Source organism: Phaethon aethereus (assembly GCF_964289735.1).
Source record: "Phaethon aethereus genome assembly, chromosome: 7".
Taxonomy (NCBI): Eukaryota; Metazoa; Chordata; class Aves; order Phaethontiformes; family Phaethontidae; genus Phaethon; species Phaethon aethereus.
The window spans coordinates 33,706,040-33,730,199 of NC_138583.1; the positions used below are offsets into that span (position 1 = coordinate 33,706,040).

The window sequence follows — 24,160 nt, forward strand, 5'->3', positions numbered from 1 at the left end:
ATGGACGGCGCGGGCCCGGCGGCGGCGGGGATGCCCCGGGGCCGGGCGGGAGCTCCCGGGCACTTCCCCTGCAGCTGGGCCGGCCGGTGCCAGCGCCGGCTGGTGCGTGGAAACGGGCTTTTGTTTCCAGGATCTCAGACCGGAGCTTCGCCCGCTTTATTTGTTATTTTACGAGTGGTTTGGAAACTCAGATTAAAGCGTTAATTCCGCGGCCGAGAGGCGCTGGACCGCAGCCTCTCCCCAAACCCTGCTTCGTGAGTCCTTACGAGAGGACCTGCGAGCGGACATTCACAGCAGCCCCCCACGCAGGACCTGGCCCGGCGCTCCCATTCCCTCTTCGCCGTTCGGCATCGGTGGAGCTGCCGGCTTCCCAGCCAGCGGCTGACGGCCGCGGGTGCACGGCCAAGGTGGGGGTTTGTCTTGGATTTATTTTCTTTATTTTCCCCCCAGGCCCAGGCAGGCATCCCTCGGATCCCGACTGGAGCCCCTCTGCCCCTCGCCGGGGCTGGCCGGCGGCCCAGGGCTCTCCCGCTCGCTGGGTGCTCAGGGCGGGCGAGCCCTGCGGCGCCGGCACCTTCCTCGTTTCCCGCTCACACCTCGCCGCTCCCCCCCCGCTACTACCTGCTCTCACCCTCTCTGTTTCCCTCGACGTCCCTCCGAGCCCTCCTCGTCCCCGGGGCCGGCGCGGGGGCAGCGACTGCGGGCTGGGGACGGCACCGGCACCTTCTCCCCGCCGCTCCTCCAGCCGCAACAGCGGGGAGCGAAGGGGGCGAGCGGCAGCACGGCCTCCCCCGGGGTTACATGGTCTCCCTCTGGCTTTTAGGGATCCTTTGAGACCTGCTCGCTCGGGCATGGCAGTGGGTTTTTATTTTAGCCTTACAAGTGCCTCTCACTGGGGCAGAGCCAGGGTCCTTCCCTCACCTCTCAGGTCGGCATCTGCTGGTCTCTAGTTGCTGGGAACGCCTAAACGCGGGGAAAGCCTCTTTCTGCGCGTTAAATGCGCGGGGGCTGGGAAAGAAGGCTTTTCCAGGAGCGATGAAGATCGCGGAGCCCAGGATCCAGCAGTCGGTCCCTTGGGTAAAGCAGAGCCTTTTTAACCGGCCAGCCCTCACCCCCAGCAGCCGGGGCACCACCCCGCACCTGCCCTGACCGGAGGGGTGGGTTTGCTGCCTCACTCCTTGTAGCAGAAGAAGCCCCCTCGCCCATCCACTGGGCTTTGTGAGGAAATAGCAGTTTTCCTCCAAGGAGGGAGCACCCTCAGTGCACATCTTGGTGTGGATATGTGTGTGTAGGAGAGTTCAGCCTTCCAAATAACATCCCCCTACCCTGTCCCATCCCCATCCCAGTCGTTGGGATGTCCTGGTGTCTTCCAATCCTTAGAGTCCTTGCTCCACATTTGCCCAGGCCAAGCCTGTGAGCTCAGATGCTATTTGGACCGGAGGAGGCAGGCTTTACACTGGACCTCAGTGACTTTCCTTGTTGGGCCCATGGGAAAGGACCAATGGGGATGGGTGGTACCTGCTGTGGCTGCCCATTGTTTGGACATCCATATCCCAAGTCCCAGTCAGAGCTCTCCTGGGTAGGGACCTCAGGAGAAAATCTCTCGGAGACCTTCACTTCATTCCCTACCAAGAGAGGCAGCTCCCTCCCTTCCTTCCCTGGTGGATTCTGAGTGACAAGGATGAAAGAGGGAATTGCACAAATTCCACCCCCTCTACCTGTCAAAACATCCACGACCCTTCCCAGCCCTTCCCACTGTTGCAACATATTGCAATGCGTCACTGCCTGGATCTGTGCCTGGCTCCAGCAGGAGCCCTCTGGGATCTTGTGGCAATCCTGAGTGTGTGCCTGGTGATTTCCATGCCCAGCAGTTAAGCCTCCATGGGCCACCTCACTGAGTGCATAAGTGACCTGGCTGGTGCCATAGGATAGCCTGTGCCAGCTATTTTGCGAGCAGTCTGAGCACACAAGTGTGCTGGAGCTTAAAAGAAGGCTTGGAAGAAAAAAAATAAGGTTGAGACTCAGGCAATCATCCCCCACGGCAACTGGGAACCCCTCTACTCTTACAGGTGAGGGAGGGTGCTGCAGGTACAGTAACAGCACAGAGCAGCAGAGACTTTCAGCCGTCCGAAAGGCAGCAGTTCCTGGGAACTCTCACCGCTTGGCTCAGGCATCTCTGCTTTCCTTGCATTTAACATTCATAAAGACAGAGGGAAGAAAAGGACTTGGAAGGGCATGGAGTTTCATCATGCCATCACAGATGACTGCCTCGCTGATACTTAGGTGATATGAAGTCACTGTATATGGATTCAACCAACCCTACTGCACACACAATGCACCCTATAAAACACCTTCTCACATGGGGTGATGAACCAGAACTCTCTTGTAAAAGAGGCCAAAACACAGAAAACATTACAGGAAAAGAAGAGAAGGCACTGAAGGAATTGCCAGTATAAGAGGCAATTGTTAAGGTGCCATTCCCAGAAGAGCTTGGGTAATGGCCCAAAAAGCAGAGAAACCAAACCCAAACCAAATACCCTCCTCCCAAAAAGCCCATGCATCCTTGCCCGTCTTAGCTAAGGGAAAATTTCTTCCTGACCCCAGCTCTGGTGAGTCCACAGGTACCAAGGTGTTATGAGAAATGCATCAGTCATGGCTGTTCTTGGTGTTATCTATGCTGTTAAGCACTTACTCCTAAACATATCCAAAAGAATACAGTCAAGGAAAAGAGAACTTCATTGGGAGTAAGCTAACCTCTACCTGCTCTATTAGGCAAACTGGTATTTTTTTACCAAGCATCAACAGGTTAAGAAATAAAATGCATATCAGTGCAGGCTTTAGAGAACTGTATTTAGATTTACAAACAACATTGTAACTGGATCAACAGGCTATAATTAGAATTTAATAATCCAAGTGGAGGAGTAATAAGCCCGCTGCTTGAAAAATTGGAGCCTTTCTTTTGCAGTTCTGAACATTCAGCTCTGCAGATTGGACTCCAACTTGCTTGACACAATTACTGTCCTAGTGAGGCAAACATGTTACGAATAAGAACAATAAGATCAACAATAGTCTAAGTCTAATACCATAAACAAAGGGAATAATCAGAACACCTCCTGCCCCAGCACAATCTGCACAACTGGGACAATCAATTAGCATGGTTATTGAAAAAAAAAAAATCCAGAAAATGTTATATTTTATGGACTTTTGAGAAGACTTTAAGACTGGCAAATACGTTAAAGGCAATCCTGTCAGATGCATCAATGACTGTTATATTCAGTCTTCATATTTATTTTTAAAGTCCGCCTGAGCTAGGACTGCCACTCAGCAGAATTGATGAAGGGGGGGAAAAAAAGACCTGTGTAAGCTAGATTCCCCTCACATTCTATTCAAAGTATTTTGTATGAGGTGTGTAATGAAACAAAAGATTAATCCAAGGGATTCAACATGGGGATTCAACACACGCGCTGAAATGGATACGGTCCCTGGGATGTGTTGGTATCGCAACTGGCAGGACATGGGCACAAAGCAGACCCCTGGCAAGGCTCCTGCCATGGTCTGACCACTGGACGCTGCAGCTCAGTCTAGTTTCCAGATACTAAAAGGAGACCTCACCTCTCATTTTGCTTGCTAAGCACACGTCGAAAGACGTTACCCACCCGGCTTGAGGCAAGACCTCTTTCTAGCCATTGGTCAAGGTGGAAGAAGGCAGTCCCGCTTCCCAACAGAGATGCTGTGGTTCTGCCACCTGTGATAGCGGGGTTTTCTGGGGTCTCTTTTAAATGCATGAAATAGTGGCTCACAGGAAAGGGAGTGCAAGCAGCTCTGACGTCTGAGCGAGGGGAGGGACTGCAGAAAGGAAAGTGCTGCTTAGAAAAAGTTTTTTACTTTCTGCCACAATGATATGTTTTCCCGTTTTACTTAGAATGGGTTGACAAACCTATTTTAAAACTCATGCCAAATTCTGAAGAGCAGTTCTGGAGATATTACATCTGTCTGAAAATAAACCATACGCTATTAGATTTCATTTCCCATAGGTTTATCTCCACAGGACAGGAATAATCTGGTGCAGGATCTGGCCTGTCCAGAAGGTGATTGGCAGCGATACCCCAAGTCAAAAATCCAGCTGAGAGGATGTGATCGGGTAATCTTTAATGAAACCCTTGACAGAATGTATATACTCTCCAGTTTATTTTAAAATTGTAACTTGATTTCTTTATGTGCACATGACTCCTATTTGGCTTCTTGAAGCACTTGGAGATTGCCAAGAAAGTAATGACGCTGGGAAGTGTTTAAAGAGACTTCAAGGTGAAAGTCTATGTGCATCCTCTTAGCCAGAGGTGACTAATCCATGGTATGGGGATGAATGTCATTCATCGTTAGGGCTCTGAGCCCTTCAAGTGTGTCAGAAACACCCACACTGTCCCTGGGGGCTGGTACGTGCCCTCAGCCCACTTAGCTGGCTGGAAGACATGTAAAAATCAACTGATGTGAAGAAAGCTGATTCCTTGTTGAACGTGTTTCTGAAGAGGTACAGGTGTGTTGCTTATCCCAGCAAGCACCTGGGACATTCTATAGTTTTGAAACAGGTCTGGCAGCTGGCACTTTAGTTGGGGGCCCAAGAGTTTGAGGGGACCAGTCTGTTTAGCTCCTGCCTCCTGGGGCAGCCAGGATTAGAATCACAGAATCATTACTGTTGGAAAGGACCTCTAAAATCATCAAGTCCAACCGTCAACCCAACACCACCATGCCCACTAAACCATGTCCTGAAGTGCCACGTTTTTTGAACACAGGATTCACCAGTTCTCACGTGTCTTTTAGGAGACAGCCGTGGTCCCTCTCAGGTACCTTGTAGTGGAGATCCCTTAGAGCTCATCATCATCACATGTGCAGATCTGAACCCCCCTGCCGCCAAAGATGTCCCAGCTTTCACTGTCAGGGGTACCAGGGCAAGATGTGCCATAGCAGTGTGTTACAGCAGCTGCCAGCTCCTTTCCCTGCTGAAGCAGAAGCAGGAGAATCGAAGAGGCTCTCCATCGCTGGCACTAACGCCGGGCCTGCACAGCTCTGTGTGACAGGGCGGCAGCCCGGGGCAACACCCTGCGTGACAGAGGGGGAGCTGGCGAGGAGGACGTGAGAGCAGATGCTTTTAAGCTAGACAAGGGGAGGTAGAGCTCGTAGGCTATCATGGTGTCTCTGTCCCGCGTTCATCTCATACTAGTCTAGAGATCAGACAGGAATGAGTAAGATCCAGATGAGATTCAGTGGAGAGATTTATGTTATCTCAGGTTCTTGTTTTTTATGGTTAAAACGATACTCCTCAAACTAGCTGGATGGGTGCAGCCTGGCTAGGGGGAGAGCCAGCAAGTATTTGCCATAGTTACACTTGCAAAATGTAATTCCTCTGGAGATTTCCTTTCTTGCTCTCTCTCCCTTGCCTGCAGGACCAGGGACTGCTCTTCTGGTGTTGTGCTACAAACAAGAGCTCTCAAAAAGGAGCCAAGGTGCCCAGGGAAGCAATGGCAAGCACACACAGAGCACAGTGCCTCCGATGCACATGATAACCGTTTTGGGCTGCTCTCTGTGCTGTCCTCTTGCTACAGTTCACAGCAGCTGAAGATCAAGTCCCTCAGAACACTGCATCTGGTCAACTGACCCAACATTGTCAGATCTTTAAATATTAATCCATAGGGTGATGTGTAAGGGGAGGTTACACTTAAGATTGTGTTTGTGTTCGTGTGTGTATTTGGTGCCAGGAATTCACCAGCAAATTCATAGGAGCCCACCGTTAACCTCCCTGCTGTATTTACTGGCTTGCTTTCCAAAGAACGACTTTTACATCAAGTCACAACCGTGGAACCCGTGTCTTCATGCAAAGACACGCTACAGAGGCTGAGCAAGCTGGGTGTCAGCTTGATGCCAAAACCCCCCTGCAAAGATGCCGGCTGCCCCTCACGCCAGCCTGGCTTCGTAACTCTGGAGCTTTAGAGTAGATGCTCGTTCTGGGCTAGCCTGGGGGGGCGGGGGATGCCCAGCACCCTCCGGGGGTCGCAGCCGGCGGGGGACCCCTTGCTGCCCCGCGCCCGAGGGGGCGGTGGTTCCCCGTAGCCGGCCGGGCTCCGGCCCGTGGGCTTTGAGCCCCCTCTTGCGGCAACGCGCCGGTATTTAGGACCGGCTTGTGCCCCCCGGCCCTGGCCGGGCCGCAGCAGGAGCCGCCGCCCTGCCTCGGCTTGCGGGCCGGCTCCTTCGCCAGCCCCAAGGCTTGCCTGGAAACCAGCTCTGAGGGCGCACCCGGGCCAGCCCCGGCCCGGAGGCAGGTTTTCCCAGCGGATGCCTCCGCTCGACGAGCTCCTGCTTTCTTTCGAGGGCTTGGCAATACTTGAAATGATTTCCTTGTCGCAGAGATACCATCTGTGGCTCAGGAAGTTCGTGAACTGCAAATTGCTTGAGGCTAAGAGGCAGTTCTGGGGAAATACTACCCCACGCTCGCTCTGTTCTCGTACCCTTCCCTAAGCAGCTGCTGGTGGAATCGCAGGACGGGGGGAGATGCCGGGCTCAGTGGGTCTTGCCCTGGCCCTAGGGTAGCTGTTCTCAGGCCGCTTTGGGCAGGGCTGACAGCACTGGTGGATGTGCTGGTTAGGAACAGCTTTGCAATGGGGTTCTGCCAACAGGAATAGTTGTTGCCAAGGTGCGTCTCTTCACACAGATTGGTTGTTTTTTGGGTTTTTTTGCAGCGAATCCAGCGCTCTGGCTACACCACAATTCGTCCCTTCGGGGATCCAATGCAACTGTTTGCAGAAATCTGCTGTAACCCGAGCAAAGTGGGAATGCACATGTAGAGGTGAGAGCATCTGAAGCTGGTTTTCTTCTTCAGGAAGCTCCAAGCTTCCTCTCAGAGCAGGCGGGTGTGTGCTGCAGTCTCAGTGGCCCACCTCCTTACAACTCCTCCCAAGGCCACCTCACACTTGTTGTTCCTAAGGTTCTGCTTTGTGTTGCTTGTGATAGGGAAGTTCAACCAGGTTTTGCTGCACAGAAACTTTCTCCAGCACAGGAGAAACTTTCTCCAGCCCCCCCAGCAGGGCCTTACAGCCGAGTTGCTCATCGTTTGCAGGGTCAGTGCTTGCTTGTATGCATGTCCTGGGTATGTGTCATGTAGCACATGTGCTCAGCTGGATCTGTGTCTGCCCTGGAGTTGCTCTGGGAAAGAGCTTTGCTGGGAATGGTTTGCTGTTGTATGAACAATTCAGATGTCCTGTTCCTGGACTGACCTGTTTTCTGAGGGCCACTTGGTGGTGACCACAACCTCAACCTGGTTCCCCTGGACCTTCCTTCAGAGGTATCTTATAGTGATGGGAGGAATCACTTGGTCCCAAGAAAAGAAGGTGGCCAAAGGTTTCCCCAGGGAGAAGCAAACTGTGTTTTTTAGAAGCATGCTCACAGCTTAAACGTTCAGATTGAAATTCTCCATATCATGTATCTGCTGCAGAACTTGTTTCGGATAAATAGACCTAAAGGTAAAATAAATATTGCATAGATGTTCCCTAAGTGAACTGTAGCAATTCTGTGTACTGACTGAGGCCATGGTCCTAATGAAGATATAGGATAACTTCATATAAATTAAAGATATGAACTCCATGCAAATCCATAAGAGGACGTGTCCAAGTTACAACCTTAACACAGCCTTTATACTTTTGAGTACTCAACTTCGCCATCTTAAACATGTCTTTAAAATAGAGTATAATTCTGCCCTGTGATGGGATTTCCCTCTGTAATATTGTATGTTGTATGTGTTGCACGTTTCTCCTACAAGACAGCAGAGTGCAGCAAGTTTGGGGACAGGGAAAGTAAGAGAGAAGCCAAGCAGGAGACAGGAGTATGGTTTGTGTGATGAGCCTACAGCTAGAATATCTGCAATGGCTTATTAAAGAAAAAAAGCTCATTCTGCTTTCATATCCATTACACTGGGTTTCCTGAGTTTAAATGAAAGCAGAGTCTGACCAAATTCTGCTAAAAATCAGCTATATAAAAGCATTAAGTTGAATGCTTAATTGGTATAAATGGCATATTTCTGCTATTAGTGATGGATTGCAAACAACCTCAGTCTCAAATTAATGAACAAAAACTATGATCATTTCAGAAGGGTGAAAAAGGTCCAAAACTACAAAGGGCACTTCCCAAGATAATTTACTTTTACTTATGTAAACATCTGACTGCAAGGAAGGAGAGACGTTCTCTGTCCCACTGGAAGGAAATTTCAGGAAGGAGGGCCTCTCTGTCCCCTGACAACCCTCTTTCTAGCGCATTTGGAAACACATCTCAGTTACGTCCAAAGCTCTGGGGTTGAAGATGCCTTATCCAGCCTGCAATGGTGTGCAGGTTATAGCAAATCCCTCATTCAGTTTGGAAATATTTTTTAAAATATTGACCTGTAGCAAACCCTGGCAGCTCCCTAGTTCCTGGCCAGGGCAACTAGTAGAGGAATCAGTAAATGCAAAGAAATCAGTTATTCACCTGAGAGCAGCATTCAGAGAACCACATCAGCAGGTAACACACCAGAAATTGCTGTGTACCATCTAAGCACTTAGGAGAGGATCTAGTCCCCTCTGGATGAAAGAGGGTTTTGAGCAGCTCAGGTCTTAGCAGTTCAGAGATCGGGGTTTTGTTGTAGCAGCTTGGATTGAACAGTAGGATCTGGGGTCCAGGCTCCAGCAGCAGGGAGCGAGCAGTTGGTGTGAAGGCTATGGAGGAAGATCTTCTCCTCTCATTCAGATGCAGTGTGAGATTCAGGTGGAGCAGCCATCCACCTGACATGCTCTCCTTGGGTGAGAGCAGAGGAAAGGAGGCAGACGCTCCGCGGTGGCACTCAGTCCTGCTGTGGTTGGTGTCTAGCACGGGTTGGCCTTTTTTGATCATTGCTGTGAGCTGGGACCCAGACCATGACATGAATTCCCTCCGTGGGCAGAGGGGTGCAGGGGCAGGGGTGCTCCTGTCCTCCCCTGTCCTGTGGATGGGGCGCACAGATAGCAGTCACTGGCACTGAGTCCTGTAAGCCTCCGTGTGTCCAGAGATGCTGCTCTGCCTTCAAGGTTTGTTAGCAAAGGAGGGTTAGCTGAGGGCTGTTCAGAGATACAGAGATGAATTTATGGGTAAAATAAGAGAAAGTTGTGGTTTGGGTCAAATAACTTTTTACATGAAACAAATATGCAGACAGAAGAGAACTAGGTGTCTGGTGGTCCTGGCCCCCATGATCACTGGTGCCGCCCTGGTGTCCAGTGCCACTTGATGCTGCCCAGTGGTGGCCCTGGTGCATGGAGCCAGCACTGCTCCCCTGCCCCGTCTGTGAAACAAGGGCTCAGGCCACGGACAGCTAAGGGTGAGGGCGCAGAGCTCCCTTTTACGCTTTTGGGGTCTGAATGTGGGTTGTGGTGCTCCCTCCTTATGTTTCCCACTTTTGCGCACCCATCCGAGCTGCAAAGTGCCCCATCACAAATGATTGCAGCTGCAGGAGACGCATTCAGTAAAAAATACAGATCCTTCCTGTTTGGCCCCAGATTTTAGGATTCCTGCTAGAATCTCTCTGACCTTTTCAATCCAGCTTCTTGCTGGAGTTTTAAAGAACAACTCCTATAACCCTGCAGACCTTGCAGCCACTCTGCTGTGGAAGATTTGATCTAATGACTGATTAATTTCTTAGAGATGGCTGTTTTCTAATAGTTATACCTGAACAAGAACCAAAACATTCCATGGTGTTAGAATACATAGGATTATAAAAGAGTTTCAGTTGGAAGGGTTCTTTGGAGGTCTCTAGTCCTAACTGCAAAGATAGATCAGGCTTCTCACGGCCCTGTCCAGCTGAATGTTAAAAGTTCTCAAGGACTGAGATTTTACAACCTCTCTGGGCTCCTCTTCTGGTCTTTAACCACTGACCTTGTGATTTTTATTTCCCTCTTGTATCTAATTGGCTTTTTCCTTGTCATTGCCTCTTCTTCGTTTTCTGTGCAACTCTGAGAAAATTTTGACTCAGTCTTTTCTGTAATCCTCTTCAGATGGTTAAAAGCAGCAATTAGATCACCCATAAAATTTCTTTTCTAAGCCCCCCTGCTTTCTTCAGGGAATTTGTCGTATGCTCCAGCCACCTAAACATCTTAGCAGACCTCCACTGGACTCTTCCCAGGTTGTTGATAAGATATTACATCCATTCCAATTTAATGAGTTGTAACAAACAGAGCAGTTGTAATTAATTTTTTTTTTCTACATCCTGTTCTTAAAGTCTAGCCCATGGTTTGACTGGTACCTTTTGGCACACGCACTATGAACAACAGCTGAAGTGAGAAGCTGGACAGTAACTACTCATGAGCAGGTAAATCTGCTGATCTGCAGGTGTAATGTGATTTCAGCCAGCTGCTAGAGGTGGTCTTCTAACAGATTATTCAGCGTTGTGATCAGATATTTCTTCTCTCAGAGTCTTCTGGCCACCAGCAGCTTTCAGGAAAGGAAAGAGCTGAGTGGGGGAAAGGATCCTTTTAACCTCTCCTTAAGTGATCCAGGGAGAACATGCTACTGAAATTTGGTGCCTATGTAGTACGCCTCCACAGGGAGAGGTTTTCTATAACCTGGAAGGAAGTCCTGGCATACAGACTGAGAAATCCTGGCAGGCGCAATGTGATACCCATCAGCTAAAGCGAGCCGATGCCGTTGTGCCGTTGGGTGGAGATAAGCAGCCGAGCAATAACCTCTTGAAGAGCGCGTAAGAGGGCAGCACGAGAATGGCTGCCGCTGCGTCTCTCCTTTCACCGGCAGTTAGCCTGAAAAAATGAGGAAAAGGCAGCAGCGTCCACAAGGCAGTCTGCCAAGAGTCTTCATCTCAGCCCGTGCTGTGCAGTGCTGGCAGCTCCGCTGGATGGGAGGCACTTGTTTGCCAGCCAGACTCCCGGACTTGGACATACCCCTTTGGGTGAAATATGGCTGTTGTGCTCCATACCCCTTCTCAGCTGTCGCATGAGGAGGGCAGTGGGGGAGCAAAGGCAACCGGTGCTGTAGGATTCAGGAGGCTGTGCTTCTCCTCACGGGCAGCACTGCCACATGCGTTACTGTATGGGGACATGCAGTCACCTCCAGTCCTGCCTCCTCCCTCCTCTGCGTGTGCAGGACCTTCAGGGTTCATCTGAAATCCCCCTTAGAGCACCTATATAAATGTTTCTCTCAACTGCCCAACCCTTCCTTTCTGATACGTTGCTTGTGTCTTTTAGTTTAGATAAAAGATAAAGTCTCCATTTCCCAGTCCAAGCTTGCATTTAGCTATTGCTCTGCCCTAAAGCCCCATCTCTTAGAATATGATGTAACCAGCTGGCTCTGACTGTCTGGCCGGATTCAAGCAATAAGCCTCCCTGAATTTATATTCATTCTGCAGCTGAGCTGCTCCACCCATACATCTCAAATTCCCAAGTGGCCATAGAGAAGGTCATTGCCATTTAGACGGCTTTTTGCCTGCAGCCTGAGCGTCGGGCAGCAGTAGTGAGTGTGGCTGGCGATGGGCAGCCTGGGTGCCAGGCAGTCTCGGGAAGAGCATGCAGTCCCTGGGTGCAATGTGGTCTTCGTGAATGTGCCAGGTCCATTACACACAGGGCCTTTGGCCCAGATGACTCATTCAGAAGTGCTGCAAGATTTTTCTTTCTTATTGAGGAGAGTGGAAGAAAAGACTTCATTCCACACTCAATTTTTATAAGAAATTCTTCAGAAAAGATGAGCAATTTTGCATGCAATTCTCAATGCTACATTCCCTTCTAACCCAAAACATTTTGCAGAAGGCACTTTCATAATGCAATCTTACTCATCAACCCAGGCAGGGTCTCATCACTAGGGAATTGTGGCTTAAACTAATTAAACATGTGAAGCTACGCTTGACAGGTCTAGAGCTTGAAAGAGTGTTGCCCACTAAGGTGACAAAATGTTGTTTACTGAATCACTAAAAAGCACTTAAGAGTTATTCCCATGACTGCTAAAATCATTTAAAGGGCCAGCGTTACAAAGGGAAAGCTAATTAATGGCGTATTAACTGAAATGGGTGGGACAGGGCTTGAAAAGTTCATGTATGCCTGCTCAGAACTAAAGTAAATCAGCAGAACTGAAAGAAACTTGAAGACAAGTGTCAACTTGATGAAGTCCCAAGGCACACCCATCTGTGAAAGTATCTTCCACCCCTTGAATCCACAATGACTGATGAGCGGTAGGGTAATGGAGTTAAAATTATTGTAAGAGTACTTCACACAAAAGGGGAAGAGAAATGACTTAGAGTTTCATTAGGAAAATTGGGATGAAAATAAGCGATGGAAAACTTAGCCTGATGTTCAAGAAAATCTGAGCCACTGACATAAATCCATGTCCAGTCTGATTGCCAGTGATGGGAAGCAGAAAGAGGTATCTAATTGTTGGCATCCTACAGACTCCTGCCTGTGGTTTATAAAGTGCTGTGGATAGAAAATACTGTAAGCAGTGTACTTTGGGGATTAATAGTCCTTAACAACCTCAGAGCTGTTCCAAATACAAGTTTGACCTCAATGTTATCAGTAATAGTTGGCCAATACTACAGCCTGCAAAGGATGACTGCTTATCTGTGTTCTGTTTAACTGAACATGTATATGACATTGGAAATAAGCTCAGCAGATTTTTTTTCACTAGCATTTCACATGTTGAGGACTGAGAGGGTCTATGCCACTCACAGAGACAATCTTGGATGCATGCTGGTGGGTATTTACAGCTAAAAACTTGTTCCTGTATATGAGGTTTTAGATTCCCATCTTTTAAACTGCTTACATACATATGGTGACACATTAATAATAATAAAGAATAAATATTTTTTTTAAGAGCAGAGTAGACTTGTCATTTTGAATGGTCTTGAAGGTTTTTTTGCCAGTTCAAATAGTAAAAAGTTGCTCTGTTGACATGAATCATGATGCTTAGCTTTTATGCAGCATATAATCTCACATGCTCTAATGTTAATTAAATTCCAAAGAAGCAGTTTTCCGATCTCTCCGCAGGGAGCTTGTTTGCCTTAAAATGAAACTACTCGGCTGAGATAGTCTCCACTATACTAGCATTACGTTCACTACATTAACTCAGTAAAGACTTTGGCATAAGACATGTAGCTGAACCTCAGTAATCCCCTTTGCCTATCTGGAAACCCACCACGTCCCCTTTGCGGCGGGGTCCTACACTGGTGACTCATTGCGATATTAACCTTCCCATTTGTTATAACACCCTGAAGCGTTATCACAGTCACGCAAAAAAATGAGCAACGTAGGCATTGCTGTGAGGTGACGGTGGCCGGGCTTTTTTTGCAAAGCCTTCCCCACGCCGACTAAGGGCTGTTGCACGGCATCTGTCAGCATTTGATTTTACTTCTCCGTGGCCCTTTAGAAAGCGGCTGGAGGAATGTTGTCTGTCCAGAAGCAGCTTCCCCTCCCAGTCCCAAATGTATTCTCACTTAGCACATGGTTCAGATAGCAGCATGAGCAGAAGGAGGGAAAAGTGCTGCCACAGAGCTCTGCTGCACTGGAAACCCGGGCGCTGCAGCAACCAAGCCCTCCGTGCACGCTTGCATCCCTGGCTCCTGGGTGCAATCCCACATGAAGCTCTGGGAAAAGAGAAGGTGTTGAGGCTACAAGTTCCCTGGGAGGAAGGGGTAATATTTCCCCCATTTGGGATGTGTGCCTGAGGGTACAGATCTGCTCCTTCTAGACTATTGCTGGTTGCTCGGGTTTGGGGAAGGGGTGAAAGAAGAGGGGCAAGTAAAGTCTTTCTACCCAGGCAATGATTTGGAGGTGGGGGAGAGGGGATGAAGAAGTGGCTGGTTAGCTCATGAGTGAACGAAAGCTGGTCCTGCTGTGTGGTCACCAGGTGAAAAAGCCTCCCCTCAGAGGCGTTTTCTGGCTGTGTGACTTCATCTGCGCTAAAAAAACCCAAAAGCCCAAGCCTTGGCTGGTCCTGGGGCATACGAAGAGTGTTTGCCTCTCGTAAATGAAATGATGGGACCACTTGCTTGGCTTTGGTGTGAAGAAAGAATGAAATAGGAAATGCTGCTATTCAGGGTGAGAGTCCCGGACATCTTTGAATCCACTTAGCATTATATGCAGTGTCAGGATGCTAGTCCTGAGTGCTCTCAAATATTCCCAGAGGTTACAAGCTCAAGCACTTGACTCAAGTGAAAGCTGAGACTTTTAAAGATGGATACAAAGGAAGCTAAACCTTCCCCTGGGGTATCCAATAGACCCTCCGCAGCCAATTAGTGCATTTCTCTCTCCATCCCCGCAGCGTGAGGTGTGAGGGGACAGTGCGAAGGACAGGAGGTATCAGGGGAACTTGTACTCCACGGGAATATGGTTGGGGTCAGGAGAAGAAAAACAATTGCAAACTGCCTGAAAAGCATGGGTCGCGCATCTGGCAGGATATATTTGCTCTGCACAACTGTCATGTGTCTGTGTTGGGGCTGGGCTTGGGCCAGCACCACTTCTGGGGCCTGCTGCGGGCTGAAGTCCCTCAGGGACAGGTCTCAAGAGCCCAAGAGACGGGAGGGATGGGGTAAGCATGGTGGGTGGGAGGTGGAAAGAGTCCTTTGAAAGTGCTCATGGACACTACTGCTGAAACCTCACTGACACCCCCTTAGAATTCCTCACTGAGTGGGGTGTCTTTATGTCTGGGCATCAAATCTAATGTTTACACAGACTTGAGATTGCTTTCTTAATACAACCACTGCTGCTACTTGTTTTTGGTGTGTTTGTTTTCTTTTTTTCCTTGGGGTTGATATCAGCTTTATACAGAAACATTCTTTTTCTTGGGGACCTTAGGTATATGAGTGCATTCTGGAAATACTTTCCGGGGGCATATGCTATAGCAATAGATCAAATCTTCCGTGATCCTCATTAACATTCAATCTTGAACTGAACTTTTTTAATTCTCATTGTCATGAAGTACTGCCAGGCTGAGACCTTAGTCCATCACCAAACGATATTCTCATCAGAATCAATGCCAGATGCAAACAAAAGCAAATGATTTAGTCCATTGCCATTTTTTTAATACGGCACTTGCCATCCTTCAAGTCACTTTGTTGTGTTTTTTTTAAGAAGGTGGCGTTGCACTATTGAATATTTGTCAGTACAGTATGATGAATCCAACGGTGTTTCACAGAAGAGAGGTAAACACAGCAGGTCTTTGACAACATGGGAGATGATGCAGAAAGAGTTTTACTGATTACTGAAAAACATCTCACTGCCCAAACAATGACCTTCTTGGTTTAACCTTTAATCCAGGAACGTCAGATAAAGTAGGAATTCTAACATGCATATATTTGTACTGGAATAATTAAACCTTGCATCTGTGGTCACAAACTTTCCTTTCAAGTGGCACCTTCGGAGCACTCACATTTGTCCTAATCAAAGAAATGGAAGCTAGGAAAAGTGCAGTTTTGCTGTCCATTAATGTGAATAGGAAATGCGGATTGCAAAAATCTCTCTCAACACAAGTACCAGTAACTCAATTTGGAATAACTTGTGGTTAGTGGGATTTGCTTTTAAGCAACTGAGTTCAAATATGTAATGCAGCAATAGTGGGAAATGGTTTAGATTAAGCAAATAATGTAAAAATCATTTCTGGATATATTCTTATTAAATTTTCTCATTGTCACAAGCTCAGACCCTGATGTTGCAAATGGCTGAGAAGCTCCTGGGAATTGCTAAATACTTTGCGGTCCTACCATGTATAGGAGGAGGCTGAGAAGATTTTAAAGCACTTTGGAGGAATGAGGTTTATATCTGAGATGCAGATGAAAAAATCCACAGGACAAATTGTGTCAGAATTACCCTACTGGGCAGTGAAAACATTTTTAAGAAGAACTTAAATGTGAGTATACTGCCTCAGACATAGGGCCCTTTTGGCCTAGTACCACTCCCCCCCGACTTTTCCAGCTGCAAACTATTTTTGCTTCAGGGGGTTATTGAACCCCATGGGGTTTGTAGGCAGTACTAATGATTGTTCTTCTAAACATCTCCCATCCTCTTCTTTAACATATGTAAACCCAACATCCTTTGGCAAAGAACTTTCCATCTATCTGAGAAACCATCCCATTTTATTTGTTCTGAAGCAGGTTTCACCTTGTCTCATTTGATGGTCCCCAATTCTGGTCCCGGAAGAGACTATGAACAGTTAATCCCTCACCTGCTCTCTCCATACCACCCATGTGCTGTTATCTACTCCCCCAGTTACTGGTTTTTTTTACCCTGGCCAAAGGCACTAGTCATTCATTCCTTGTCTGAAAGCTGTCCGTACCTTCAGTCATCCCTGTTGCTGTTTGAAATTTTCCCAGTTTTAATATGTGATATTTGAGAGCAGGGTACCAGAACCACATTTATCTCCTCCAGGTATGTGCAAACCATGTATTTATATGGTAGTGTATAGCTGTCCAATGTTTTAGTCTATTTTTAACTCATAATTCCCAACATAGTCTTTGCCTTTTCACCATGATCAGTTGTTGGGCTGATGTGGTTGTGGTACTGTTATGTTGTACCCCCCCACCTTGCTGCTCAGTGGTGATGGTCAGCCCAGAGCCCATCACTTTGTATGTGAAGTTAGGATTGTTGACCCCATTTTACACATATCTACATTGCTTTTATCCACCATTTCATTGCTAGGCACCCTCTGGTCCTCCTACAATTCCCATTTTCCCTCTGTCTCACTGCTCTGAATGACTTCATGCCATCAGCAAATGTTGCCTTTTCCCTGTTTACCCTCTTTCTAGGTCATTTATGAACACGTGTAACAGCAGAGCTCCAGCACAGACCTATGCACAACTCCACCAGCGACGTCCCTCTGCCTGTTACTCCTGCCCTCTGTTCCTCTCTGTTAACCATTAATTTCTTCCTGTGAAGACTTCCTCTCTTATGCCATAGCTGTTTAATTTGGAGAAGGGCCTTGTCAAGAATTCTTTAGAAATCCAAGTAACTCACTCCCTACAAAACTCTCCAAGAAAAGCCAGTGTTGTGCTTCTAGCATGGGGCACCCCACTGCCTACAGCCACTTTGCTCTTCCAGCTGCTCCTCTGACTTCTCTGTGTCCCTTGCTCCTCTGGTAAGGACACCAGATCTAAGTACATTATCTCTAAGTACAATCTCTCAGGAAGTTCTGTTGGTTTTGATTAATTATGAACATTAGCAGTTTTCAACCCTCTGTGTCAGGTCAATGGGAAAAAAAAAAAAAGAGATTGACTGCAATAAGAGGATTTATAAATCTTTTGTCAAAAAGCAAGACTGAGTCAATGAAGCAGATAACCAGAAAAGTAGCAAGCACACAGGCTTATTTTTGTCTTAGCCCTGAAAGCCTGTTTTCTATAGTGGAGGCTTCCATATTGATAAGCATATAATACCTTGTGATCCAATTTGCTGAGAGTTTGACCTAGAAGAAACCACTGTAACCATGTAGGATTTCTTTGCAGTATGGACATGTTGCTTGTGTACAGCTTTGTAGGTCTTGGCTGCACAAGGCTGTTTCAATTTTTAGTGAAAGACTCCTAGAGTTAAAATATTTAACACCTCTTTCTGTAAAGTCCAACTCCCCTTACTACCACTCCTAACATTGTAAAGGGCAACGATACTGCTCATTGCTCTAAGTGTTTGAGAGTGATGGATGAAGAGAAAGGTTTTGTATTTAAAGTTGGATATGGTTTGCAAAGATCATTAACCTTGAACCGAATCCTGCAGTTTTTACTTGCTAAGGTCAGTGGGAGTTTCAATTAACAGGAAGATTTTAATCAGGTGAGAACTGGGCAAAATCTTATTGACCCCTTTTTGAGAAAGATCCTTGAAAATTCAGAAGAACCCCCCTACAAAGATTAGATGGTAGAGAGAGAGATTCTTTAAGCCATCTGACAGAGAAATTAATTGTTCTACAGTCTGCCCAGAGGTGACAACAATTAGCACCAACCCCTTCTTTTGGTTAATTTTAAATTTCCCTGTTCACTTCCGGGAGAAATCTTTCAAGAAATCCATCCCTTACAGTGTGCATTTTCCCTCCTGGGAGTTGGAAATGTTTCTACTGTATCAATGGGAAACTGTAATTCAGAACAAGAAACTTTAAACATGAGCTGGTTCCAATGGAAACCCAGAAAAGCTGGTAATCTGTGTGCATTACGGTGCTGGCTGATCAGCAGTAATTCAGAGATAGAGTGGCATATCATCAACTGAGAAATATTTCAAGGCTTGATTAGTTGTGCTCCTTTTCCATTGGGACTGTAGTGCAATCTTCACTTATAAAGACATGTGATCTGAAAGCCTGAGGCAGAACAATCCTTGTTTTCACAGGAGAAGCTTTTCTAGGATGCAAAAGCTTTTACATCCTCATCCTTGTTTCTAAAAGCTGTGTCTTCTCCACAAAACTAAAAAAAAAAAAAGGAAAAAGAAAAGAGAGCTTAGGATGGCATCAACATCACAGCCTCTGAGAGGTAAAAAAGCATGTAAAAAAATATTTTGGGCAGTGTTTCCTCATGCCTTCTTCATTCTGTCTCTTGTGATCTATGCTTTTCTTGGGGCTCTCATGTTTTCCCACATTGAAGGTAACCGGAAGGTCAATTTGAGTGAAGAATATAGAAAATTTCTACAGAGTCTGTGGTACATCTCCAGAAATTTATCAGGTATGTACTGGAATTTCAAAATGACTTAACTGTGCAGGGAGTTACTCATTCTCTTGCTTTTTGAATTAGATTTTTTTCTTTTGAAGAAATTCTTCAAAATGCTAAACCTGCAAACAGGGTTTTCCCTCTGCCTAGCTATTGACTGCTGCTGTTTGCTTGTTCCTCCTTAGCCGTGATTTTTGACTGCAAGCTTCCCTGGTCCCTGTGTTCCTGCCTGAAAAGACTTCCTGAGGCGTCTGTATTCTCCCTTTTGCCCAAGTTACCTAAAGTCCTTAAAGAGCAGCTGAGATTCCCATGGTATTTCCCTCTGATTGCTGGGGACTGAATCCTCTGTCTCAGAAAGTCTCTGCCAGCTCCCTCTCCCCAGCTCTGAGCCTCCCTCCCAGTGCTCTGGCGATGGGTGCTGGGATGGAGGCAGGTGCAGTGCTGCGTCCCAGACCCGGTGGTGCTGATGTGGGGGGGCAGAGGGGAGGAGAAGGGTAGGGATCCTCCTGGATCTGCGTCGAGGCTCGTACGCGGGCTTGGACTTTCACTCAGGTAGCGGTGCTGGCACGATGATCCGTCTGGGGCAAGCATCCCTCCAGATAATGTCCTTTCGAGCAGAGCTCAGCCATGGGGAGGAGGAATGAGGGGTGCAGGCTCCGGGATTCAAAGCGGGGTGCTGGGCAGTGCCACCAAGCAGTTCACGTTGGTCACCTACTGACTGCCCCACGTTCCTACTGCCTTTGGGTCAAAAAAACCCTAACCTCCCGGGGAGTCCAAAATGAAACGGGACATTAAGGCTGGAAGCTGAATATTCAATCTTACTGCTCTGCTTCTTTATGCTTATTCTTTTGTCGCATTTTGACTTTGTTGGAGCATAGCTGGCTTATTTTTTCTGTGTTTCTTTATTCACCAAAGCCAGTGGACCCACTGATTTTTTCAGGGTGGGAGGGAGTGAGGTGAATATTTTTATCTTCTAAAAGAATATGAGCAATCCTTAGCTGGAGTAAACTTCACTGGAATAACAGGCTGGCTGCTCCCTGAGTGGTGGTCTGCAAACACTGACTGTATCTCCTGTTGTTACCATAACAGATAACATGACAGAAAATGAGGAGATATTTAAGGACAAAATCCATGCACTGCTCAGTGCAGCTGAACGAGACTGGTTTGTCAATCCAAAAGATATATGGACTTTCTTTGGGTCTCTCTTTTTCTGCTGCACGGTATTCACAACTGTGGGTAAGTTCAGAGGTAAAGTAACCCCCTGCAGAACCAATTGCTGTTGCTGCTTCCTCTAATGTATTTCTTCCAGGGAATTACAAAAAAACACCACCACAACCAAAACCCAGATCCCCTTGAATTTTTCTCCTGAGTATTGACGATGAGTCTGCAAGTGGTTCTGCAAACACAGATTGCAGAGATGTAGCTGAGTCAGAGAAGGAAGTCAGAATTTAGTAACTAGTGATGGTACATGCTAATTAGCTGCATCACTACATTATTACTATAACATGTACTCAAAACTATTATATTAAAGTAGAAAGAAAGCTCAATTTTTCAGGCAAACCTTACCCGTCCCACTATCGTGTGTTATGTTGGGTAATGTATTCTTCACTGGAAGAGGTAACTCATTATGCATATATTGTTTTTCTGTTGCTTCCCTGCTATTTATGTCTAACCCAGTTTTGTAACTATGGCTTTATAATTAACCATGCTATTGTTGTTCACACTTCTCTGGGTTAAGAGCGCACGGCAATGTTTAAGTCACACCTCTGAAATCTTCCAGTTGGACTTCATATTTCAAAGGAGGACCTAGATCAAATAGAAACACCTGCACTGGTTTTGGCTCCCTCTGCATTGCTAAATGCAACTCCTCATGCTCATCCCCAAAGCTACTTCTATCTCTTTGCTAATCTTTCTCGAATGCTGGCAAGTACAGACACTAACTATCTAAATTTCTCAGAATCAAAGCTCGTTTTGATTCAAATCCCAAAGGTGGGAAATAGTCCCCACAGCATTGTATTGAATTGCAGAGACGTTTCTCCACTGCATTAGGATATACTCAAGATCCCATCATGGGCATGCACCTTAATGCGAAAGAAAAGCCGAGCCTTAAAAAAGAGCTTATCCTATACAAGGAATAGTGTGAGAGTTAATACGCTGACTTGGAGCACGTAGGAGAACCTTGCTTGCTAAGTCACAGCAGAGGCTTGAACCTCAGGCTCTGATGTCTTAGCTGACTGTTCAAACTCAACTTCTTGCAGACCCTGAGTTTGAAGAGAGTCATCTAGGTTGTCAGAGACACATACTCGAGATGCAGACCTGGATCCTCACCTCAGTGAATATTTCCTAGTACAAACACAACAGCTAGGAACATTTGAAAGAGGACGCTTTATCAGAAAGCTTTGACTTCAGCAAAGTGATGAAAAAATACATTGTTGAAAATTTCTTTCCTGGGTATTCTTGCCTATCTCCATCAACATGGGATTTCACAAATGTCCCCATACACACTGACCCAACGTATTTATTTCTGAACTGCCATTATTTTTGGCCTTTATAGCACGGAGCATTAACAAAGCTTCCTCAGGTCTTGAGCTGAGTTTTGGGATCAGTAGGAAGCATGGAATATTCGTTGCTATTTCCATTGCGGTAGGTTTGTTATTTGCAGTGTTAGGAACTGATAAATCACTTCAGGTTAGAGTCAACTTAGCTACCTTGAATTATCTAGGAGGTATCTAGGTCTGAAGTTCAGTGGTCTGAATTGCCATCTCTTCACTGCCTGTGGAGGTTGCCTAGTGGCTCAGCTAGGCTACATTTCTGGATAGCTAAATTTAAGCTCAAGATAAACTTTAACCCTTGAAACTGCAATAGGTATTTTTAATGCATGGAAATCGAGAAAAAAAAGAAGAAAATCACTCTGTACAATAACTACAATAATTAGTCTTCCCCAACTGCTTTAGCAGTAGGGATTAGCATTCCCAGTTAACCAGTGGGGAACAGAGTAACAGAGGATAAATTGTTTTCCAGTGCCTCACAGCAAAGGAGGGACCAAGGTTGGATTCAGACCAAAGGCTATGGCAGCCATTAGTGAAAACAAACATGAATGGACTAAGAAAATGAAGGAAACCTTCATACATTCATACCTCAGCATACGAGCTCATAATCTTGCAGGCTAAATACCTGGCCTGGAAGGTCATCTAGAAAAGGGAGGTTTTTGAAGGGAGGCAAGAAATGTTTCATGTCTTTTTGGAGGAATAAAACAAAAATGTTTGTTAAAATCTAATACATTTAACACAGTGCTGATGTTTTCTCCAACTGTAATGGAAAAACTCTAACTTACAATTTAATTTTCATATCCAGTATGTTAGAGGAAGGAAATATAAACACCGAAATTGAATTTAGGGAAAGGGCTTCTCTTCTGCTACCATTTTGTGTATCATAAAGTCTGTGCATCTGGTAGTACTTCTCTATTTGTTGTAATTGATATTTGTAAGCTTTACTACTCTAGAGTAAACATGCATTTCCTCACATGATAAACATGTGCCTCCTCACTTGATCCTTGTTTTTCTGAGTGCATTTAAGAGTCCCTGAAAACTATGAAGTCGGTACAAACACAATGTCAATAGAACGTATGCCATTAGAGCTAGATCTGACGAACTAGGGACTCTTAGTCTGTTATTAGCTTACCGTTAGTCACAAGTAGTTTGGGAAAATATTAAGTTTGAGGTATGGGTCTCATTTTCCCAGTCTGATCCATAGTGCTTTCCCAGTTCCAAAATTCAGATAATCATCCAGATCTGAATCTTCCCAAAGCTCAGGGAGTTTCTCCCCCAAAAATCATTCAGTCATGCTGTGAGATCCTGGAGGCTGGCCAGGAGATGATCCCCCAGTCCCTCACGCACAGTCCAGCATCAGCTGTTGTTTCTCTGAGCTCAACCCTCAGCTCAGCTTCCCTGCGGGGCGACCCATGGGCCCAAGACCTCTCTTGCTGTCTTGCCTTTCGATCCTTCTTAATTCCCAGGTCAGGAAATCTTCCTGATAACAGTCTCCAGCAGGACAGACGCTGCACATGGGTCTTGGGCTGGCTCAAACCTTTTGTTTCTCCTCCCTAAATGGCCTCTTGCTGTCAGGCAGTTAAGTCAAACAGCAGATAAGGTGCAGATAAGGTAGGAAGAGTTAATTCAACAGAACTGGCAAACTCCAAGCCTTCAAGTGCTGGAAGAGGCAGGATGCCTGCATTAGTAACCAGCATTTGAGACTCAGAAATTTTAATAGCTTCAAAACAAAGCTGAAAAGAACAGTATGCTCTGGACTAAAAATTGACTTTTAAAATTGACAGCAATAAAAAGCTCAGAGGACGTGAATACCTAGTAAATCACAATGTTCTCTCTCCCTCCCTTTCCCTTCTCTTCCTCTTTTTGTTTTTTTTTCAAGGTTATGGTAATACCTATCCTGTGACACGGATTGGGAAATATCTCTGCATGTTGTATGCTTTGTTTGGTATCCCTCTGATGTTCTTGGTCCTGACAGACATGGGAGATATCCTTGCGACTGTCTTATCCAAGTCTTACAATGAATTCAGAAAACTACAGTCAAAAATTCTAGCCTCTAAACTCTGTTCTGGATCCACATCTAACAAAGAGGATGAACTGAAATCCAGAGCACAGTCTAAAGTAGTCATCAATGAGCCCTTGACTATTATGCAAGTGCTGAAAAGTCAGCCAGGTGTTAAAAGGAAGCCAATCAAATATTGCAATGCCGAAATTTTTGAAATGTTAATTGCCAGAGAAAATGAACACCCAAAACCAGCAAGAAATAAAAGCATTGAGAGATGGAGTTCATGTCCTGAGCTAGCCAGGGGAAAGACAATGTCCAGAGTAATTGAGAATTTTGACAAAATCGGGAAACAGTTAGAAAAATTAGATGTGCCCATTGTATTAATGGTCCTAGTTATCTTTGTGTACATCTCCTGTGCAGCTGCTATTCTTCCAAATTGGGAAACCAGGTTGGATTTTCAGGAAGCTTTTTATTTCTGCTTTATTACCTTGACAACTATTGGATTTGGAGATACACAACTGGAACACCCCAAGTTTTTCTTGTTTTTTTCCCTCTATATTATTATTGGTATGGAAATTGTCTTCATTGCTTTTAAGCTGGGCCAAGACCGCTTAATTGGTTTGTATAAAAAGGTGATTTCATTTTGTGGGGAGAAAAAGATGCCGTCAAAGAAAGTATATCCAAAATAAGAGCAGTCATTTCTCCTTCACTTGTAAGCATTGGCCACCGCAATGAGCTGAAACTGTTCCTGTGCATTTCTGCCTTGGGCTGGCAGGAGGCATATTTTATTCTGATTTCCTCTGAGAATCTACTACGAAGTGGCTGAATACCTCAGGAGACACTTGGTGAAGGCATCTCAGGGAGTACTTTCCAGCAGGGTCCCATCTCCTAAATAATGAAAGAAGATGAGGCATGATGAAAAAGCAGAAGGCTCTCCCCGCCAATGCTCCT

At 46.2% G+C, this 24,160-nt stretch overlaps 1 protein-coding gene across 1 annotated transcript; it reads left to right on the forward strand.

The window, feature by feature from the left end:
• On the forward strand, nt 1-23,898 carry KCNK18 (potassium two pore domain channel subfamily K member 18; the record flags this gene model as incomplete). The annotated part of the gene is made up of 5 exons (XM_082002320.1): nt 1-102; nt 6,732-6,804; nt 18,596-18,673; nt 19,748-19,894; nt 23,087-23,898. 5 exons carry the CDS (start codon nt 1-3, stop codon nt 23,896-23,898), a joined length of 1,212 nt encoding a protein of 403 aa, XP_081858446.1.
• Nucleotides 23,899-24,160: the final 262 nt, after the last annotated feature.